This window comes from Mauremys reevesii, linkage group 6 (genome assembly GCF_016161935.1).
Source record: "Mauremys reevesii isolate NIE-2019 linkage group 6, ASM1616193v1, whole genome shotgun sequence".
Lineage (NCBI taxonomy): Eukaryota > Metazoa > Chordata > Testudines > Geoemydidae > Mauremys > Mauremys reevesii.
The window spans coordinates 61,776,931-61,784,338 of NC_052628.1; the positions used below are offsets into that span (position 1 = coordinate 61,776,931).

The following is a 7,408-nucleotide window of genomic DNA, read 5'->3' on the forward strand; positions in this document are numbered from 1 at the left end:
TTGGTTGTAATTTGTTACAGGATATCTGTTAATGCCAATGTTAACTAAACCAAACTCAAATGTGTTGTGCATCATGTACGCTTTGTGGTGTGTATATTATGGCAAACAGATGTTAAACTACACAGTTAACCAGAAATACAGGAATAGAAAATATATGTTCAACCTGGCTGAGCTAATGTTGCTTCTGGAACCATAACATCTGTATTTCCTGTTTCTTTATTATTGAATCTAAATGTTCCACATACACTATCTTTTCATTTAATTTTCTTTCTATAAAAGATTCCCTATGCTACATGTTAATGTTTAAATGGTCCTGAATAGAACTTCAAGTTTGCATCCGTTGATGTGAATGTGCTGGGGATGATTGCCTTCCACTGTGTCTGTTGCTGCTTCTCTTGAAACAGTTTTCTGCAATGTTAGACTTGCAACATGTGTGGTTTTCACTGTGATTTTTGTACTTTTTGCATATGGTGAAAGGGGAAATGCAAACTTTTGAGGGACATGTAAAGAAATTATACTTCTTGTGGGAACAATTGTACTTGCTATTCTTTTATATAGTATAACAAACAAGATTAGAGATGCTTTCCTCTTTCTAGTGTTTTTACTTTGACAGCACTTTATGAATAATCAGTTTCATTTTTTATCCAGTGTAGTCAATTCCTCATCTTGTTTTATGTGTCTTTTATACATGAACAGATGGAGAAACATTTTTTTTAAATAGAAATATGATTATAAAATGACAAAAATGTACAGGGAGGCTCACCAGCAGTTATACTATGTTTAGGGGAAAAAAGGAGATTTTAAGTGGATAGTGTCCCTTTAAAATGCAATCTTAATTTTCAGGATGCAATAGAAAAATGAGAAATGTAGACTGCCTAAAATTATAGTTTGTGATGTTGAGAGAGAACCTACAGGGCTTGCCACCTAGAGTTTGAGACCTCAAAGAATTAAATGGTTAACTGTTGGAAAAGAAGTGGGTCAGGTTGCCCTGTTTTTTGAGGGAGTGTTTGCAGTTGGAAGGAGGAGGGAGTCTTAGTTAGCTGCTGTGGGGAAGGGCTCCCCTGTTGGTGCGGAGTTGGCTTTTATTGGTAACAAGTTTTGGTAGCTGGGAGGAAAGGTCAGTGCTCTTGTTACTGGCAGGATGGAGCATGAATGCTTTTGGCAGTGGAAAGAAGTATTTTTCCCCACCCCATCTCCCTTTGCGGGGAATTCATTTGTGTGTGGACTTTATTTTATTTATTTATTTTGTCCTCTTCCTATGATGTCTTCTAGCAGTTGCCAAATGTCTATTTGCGCCGTTATAGGCTTGTTAATTAGACATCTCAGTCTAGGTAGAGCAAACAAAATGCCAGTCCTAGCAGCATTCCATGCCCTGTCAAAAGTCAGGAGCACTTCTGGCAAAGCAACAATCACTATTCACTAACCTTATTATTCCTGGCAGTGTGAAGCTCTTGTGTTGCTTTCTTAGGATGGATCAGGCAGATTTTCCTCTCCTTCCCCACACTATGAAGCCATGATAAAGACCAAAAACCCAAAATCCATGGCCGGATTCCAGATTCCATAAGTATGGAATTTGACGTTTTTGTCATTTTGGTAATGTGCAAATACTTGACAAACGTTTTGTTCATGATGGTAAAAAATACCTTTTTTTTCTTTTTTTCCCTTCAGCTTCTTCAGCGTATTTGAGTTCGCTGTCTGGAAGAAGAAGTTCTTTAAATACATACACTCCTGCAAAAATCCAACCAACACCACTTGCAGCCTTGCCTGAGAGGCTAGCAATAGAGAAACCAACCTTATGTAAGTAACTTCTGTCACAGAGGCAGAACAGCAAACTCTTTTTGCTTAAATATGCCCAATAGATATTCAAGATGCAAAGATTTATTACATATTAAGATAATGTGCCATCTACCTGTTGAATCATTTCTTCACGAATGTTATGAAATAGCTGCCTTATCCTTGTATTTGGAATCATTTAGATAGTCACAAAATAGATGCATTATAGCATTGCACAGCTACTTTAAAAATAACACTTCAGCCGTAATGGCTGAACTGAGGCCTCCATAGAATACAGATGCGGTGTACTTTGGTGGTTACAAAAAAAAACTTTCAAATTGTATTGAGGTGACTTGGTGGCTGTCAATCTGCAGTTAGGACTAGACTTCCAGACTTAGACTCAAGGCAATTAGACACAGTTTAAAAAAAAAACACAAAAAAACAGCAACACACAAATGTTTTGGTGATAAAGGCAGTTTTAATGTACTGTGGCTCTTCAGAAATCTCGTATCTCTGATGGTCCTAATGCAGACGTAGAATCGAGCTACTGTGTGTTAAATAAATCAGCAGAGAGGAAAGGATCATTCCACCCATGCTGGTGAAGGTCTGAGTAGTGTCCCACTGCTCCTAGTAGCCCCATAGGCTTTAGATTTTAGTTTTGATGAGCTAGACGTGGGAAGGCTTTATCAGTTGATAGTGATCAAATTCAGTGTTTCTCCCTGTGTTTTTAAACAGCTGAAATTTAGATACACTAATAGCCTTGGAATGACACATACAAACAGAAATAAATAAAACTACCTATTAAACAAATTTTGAATTCTGACTAATTCTTTGCATCTGTTTATCAAGTACATGGGGTACTTGTTACATTGTTATAGGATTATAGACTCAAAGGACTGGAAGGGATCTTGAGAAGTCATCTAGTCCAGTCCTCTGCACTCATTACAGGACTAAGTATTATCTAAACCATTCCTGACAGGTGTTTGTCTAACCTGCTCTTAAAAATCTCCAATGATGGAGATTCCACAACTTCCCCAGGCAATTTATTCCGGTGCTTAACCACCCTGACAGTTAGGAGGTTTTTCCTGATGTCCAACCTAAACCTCCCTTGCTGCAATTTAAGCCCATTGCTTCTTGTCCTATCCAATGTTAATATGATCCAAATGACACTGCGAGCTCTTTTTCAGTTGCTCTTTTCCTGTGTTCTTGGGTTTCTTCAGAGTGAAGCCATTTTTCTAACAATAAATTGAACCTTGTAAGTAAGGTTCAGATTCTAGTGACTGATCCAGTTTACAACTAAATTCTGTAACTGTATTGTGAAACAGATGAATCATAAAGAGAGTGACTTACTTTCACCTTAATCATTTGCCAATATATCCATTCCAGTGAAGCCATTCTCCACAGGCCCAGTGTCTATTTAAGAAACAAAAATGATCCTAGGTTTTTTCCTAGCACAGACTGAAATCTTTGTAAAATTCATCCACCTTTTAATTTTATTCAGTATTGACAGGTTCTGTCTTCAAAAAAACATGTCTAAATACTGAGTCCTATAAACATAGCCTTCAAGTTCTAGATTTGCCTAGCAAGGCCACTCTGTGAGAGTCTGCCAACTTCTTACCCTATGTCTGTCCAGGAGATTTGAAAAGCAGAATTATCTTTTCTACGTGCATTTACAAAATACTGTTCTTTAGATTTGACCTGCCTGTTACAAAATCTTCCATTTGGAGGGTCCTCAGACTTTTCGGCCTTCCCTATTTAATACTTTGGTGTTGCATCATTTTGATGGCTGTTATAACAGTGTGTTTTTGGGAGATAACTATCTTATCCCTTTAAGATGTCTTATGCTTGTTCTTCAGCATATGTCTTGTTTACTTTTTTGCTTCCCATTGCAATGTGATCTCCCCTCCAAGTCAACCAAGTTTACTCCCCCCCGAGTCAACCATTTATCTTCTCCAGAGATTTAAGGGATATTGAAGTTTGTCTTCTGTCCTTTTTAATTGGCTATTTGTGGTCTATTGTTGCTTCCTGCTTGAAAGAAACTGATAGTTGGAGCACTGGAGCCAGTCTAACGATCACAGCAGGGATACCATATTACTCCCCTATTGGATCCAGTGTTTTAGAGCCTTTGGCTGAGATTTCCCATAAAGCCTATGCACAGGTACATGAACCCAATAGTTTTTATTTATTTGACTATAGCTAACCATATGAAAGACTTCAACACTATTGTAAATGACTGTAATAAAAGGTTGAACTTTTCTTATTGTAAAAATTCCAAACTGTATATCTTCAGTTTATACTAGAAATTGGCTGCAACACATTTTTAAGTTGTTTGGCTTAAGTGTATAGTAAATCTGTTTTAAAATGCTGTCAAGAACAGTTTGTAAAAACTTTCCTTTATTTGTACTACTGCTGAAAGCTTGAAAATATTTTTTCCTATCAAATTCCTGCCTCTTCATTAGACAGAAAGAATTGTTTGTTTTTCTGTGGCTTTCAAGCCAGTTCAGATCAATATAATTTGTTAAAATGTGTTCCCTCTTCTAGCTGTCTGACTTCTATAAGAGCAGATGTTAGAGAGTTCCACAAACAGTTGCTATTGCTGGGTTATTTTTTTTCATCTGTGGCAGACTATTGAATTTCAAGAGTGAATTGCTCAACACATTGTAACAATGTCAAAGTATCTCAAAAGTGACTTAATTAACTAGATTCATCAGAAGAAGTGGGTTTTTTACCCACAAAAGCTTATGCCCAAATAAATGTCAGTCTTTAAGGTGCCACCAGACTCCTCATTAATTAACTTGAGATACTTAGTGATTATAATGGGTTACTTGAGTTCAGTTCACAGCAAGATTGATATAAGTTTTAATATTGACCTTTCTTTTGCTGTACAGTCTTACCAGTGTGGGGTTTTGTTTTGTTTTTTTGCTTCTCTGCAGCTACCAGTGGTCCCTCCAATCTCATCTCTGATGTTACACCATCTCCTAAAGAATCTAGCTTGATGTAAAATTTGGTGATGAAATCCTTACTGAGAAGAAATGAGGCACTTCAGACAAAATTGGAAGCATCTTCCTTCAAAAACAAGCTTCAGTATGCATTTTTAATGGTAGAAAAGCAGACTAAATCTTGACTCAACTCTCCAAAGCCATTCATGTCTCTGTCTGTCTTGGTGCACTTACCTGTATATAAATTTAAATACTCTTAACTAGTGCATACTGTATATATTCAGCTGAAAGGTCTCTTCTCATTTTCTAAAATATTTAAGGCAAAGAGGTTTACTCAAAGTGTAATGAACTGCACAACTTTAATGAAAAAGCTGCACACCAGTTTTTTCAGTGTCTGTTTACTATATATGTATACTAAGCAAAAAGAAAAACACCCCAACCCAACGGTATGTATTATAGTGGCTCTCAAAGTGCCGCTGTAGTTTTCATTATAAACTCCTGTTTTCAGGGGGTTTATAATGTGGCTGTGAATTTTTTTCCTGGGCTGAAATTTGATGCACATGATCTTGGCTAGGAGCATTTTTTTATTTGAATACATTTCCAAAGAAATCGCTTGGCTCTTTGAGTTAAACAAGTGCTTCTTGCATTTGGATTTTTTAATACCATATATGCTGCAGTAACTAGGCACAAGTGAATTAAGGATGGTGTATTTTCACTTTGAATCTCCTTGTTTTTTGTGTGTTTACATCAGACCCCTAACATTTGAATATACTTCTTATTTTGTTGTTTAATATACATGGTTATATAAGGTACATGTCTGTATATCCTCCTACAGAAAAAAATTCTGTTTATATATTTTCTTATTCTAAGAAATTGTTTTGTTTACTGAAAAGATGCCTTTATTTGCTACATAGGTTTGTTTTTTAAAAAGTCACTAAAAAAGGCCACAATAAAAACCAGGGTTTTTAAGAAGCAATTACAGTTGATCTGGTAGTAAATTACCCTAGAAACTCTAAATATCCCATCTGTAGGTGGTGCGTCCTACCATCCTTTCATATGAAAGAGGAACTGCAGTGTTACCAGCATGTTTAATGTTTCAAAGTTTATCTGAATACTTAGGCTTCAGCATTTTCTGTAATGTTCATACCATTGGCATTCTAAACGCAGCTGTTTTCAACAGCTCTCATTAAGACCGTTGAAGACTTTATTAGAGCTATGAGAAGCTTTAGCAACTCAGATTATGCTTTTAAGTGGTCAGATTTTGCAGAGCAGTCATCCAGGTTCAGCAGTTTTGTGCTTTCATCTGTGGCATTTAGAATTATAGAATGTATTCAAAACGTCCCTGTCCACTTTTGAAAGTTCAAGTGGCTGATTATTAATATTGACTTTATAAACTGCAGGTTAGCCTTTTTTCCAGTTCAAATTACAAGAGATTTAGCATCAAAGAAATATTTAAGCATCAGAGCCTTGTTTTCCTTATCCAGCAATTCTCAGTGTAACTACAGTTACACTATGAACTTGCTACAGAGTCTGTACAAATCTTTAAACATGGCACATGTGAAATGGCTTCTAGAAAATAGTCCTACTGAGTGCTGACTAAATAAATGATACCAAAAATATAAAGGGTTCACAGCTGTATATCTCAAACATTTCATTTTCTATAATGTAACCATGCAGTATGGACAATGTTTGTCTTGCACACATTTGAATGTACACATCATGTTTACTGTTTTTTTTAAAACACTATTAAAATTAAGTGTGCATATCATTCCAGTCAACCAAAGCTCTGGTATAAAAATTTTGATGCACTCGTAAATAAAAACAAGGTCAATGGCTAATTTAATGTCTATTCTGCTTTTTCATTAACAGATAGTATCTGACTTTCAGTATATTTACCTGCTTTTTTGTTCATCCCAATGCAAAAAAGCTGAAATAAAACATGTTTAGAAATATGAATTTGGATAAGAATTGGAGGCAGTCACGTATATCATCATTAAAAGCAATCATCTGAAATGGGGATAGGAAAACACTTAGCCCCCCCATCTGCAATTCATTGCATGTGAGTGCACTGCTGCACACATGCAGAGCTCCACTGACTTCTGGGGGGTCCATATGGGCATAGCAGTCTGTCCTCATGCAGCAAACTGAAGGATCAGGGCCTAAAGTCACTCAAATATGAAATGGAAAAAATAATTAGAACAAGATCTGGGCAAATCAAAAGTAGGGAAACAACTTCCAGAGAAACATAAATTCAGTAAAATTTCCATTAGTCAAAAAGGAGAATTTTTTAAAAAAAAAACCCTATCCAAACACTCAAACAGCCTACTTTTGAAATGTAGATTTCAAACTTAGAGTAGAGTAGGTTACAGTACATTTGATGGCTAAATTTACTAAAATGTACATACTCCAGAACCATTCTACGCTGGCATGAGATGTTATGTGAAAATTTGAGGTGGATTGCTTTGTTGTTGAAGATAGAGATGAGCTGAAAATCTGGGTTTATAACAAAGTACTTTTAATCATTAACTATGCAGAGGTGCTGGTCCTTCCACAAGTAAAGAATTTTTCAAAATCAGTTTTATGTATCCCAGTCACACCCTGTCACTATCTTTGATCAGTGACTTGGGATTTTCCTCTCTACCATAAAGCAAGCAACACAATTTGATGTGGAGTTAGGACCAAAAGAATCAGCTTCA

General features: G+C 36.1%; 1 protein-coding gene across 14 annotated transcripts in view; it reads left to right on the forward strand.

Moving 5' to 3' along the window:
• The window catches only part of PPIP5K2 (diphosphoinositol pentakisphosphate kinase 2), an 83,127-nt gene extending 76,576 nt beyond the window's left edge, over positions 1-6,551 (forward strand). For all 14 annotated transcript variants that reach the window (XM_039545518.1, XM_039545527.1, XM_039545525.1 and 11 more), the window contains 2 exons: positions 1,669-1,797; positions 4,707-6,551. In XM_039545518.1, coding sequence (XP_039401452.1) covers positions 1,669-1,797; positions 4,707-4,774 — 197 coding nt within the window. In that variant the 3' untranslated portion in view covers positions 4,775-6,551. The remainder of the gene's footprint in view (positions 1-1,668; positions 1,798-4,706) is intronic.
• Positions 6,552-7,408: the final 857 nt, after the last annotated feature.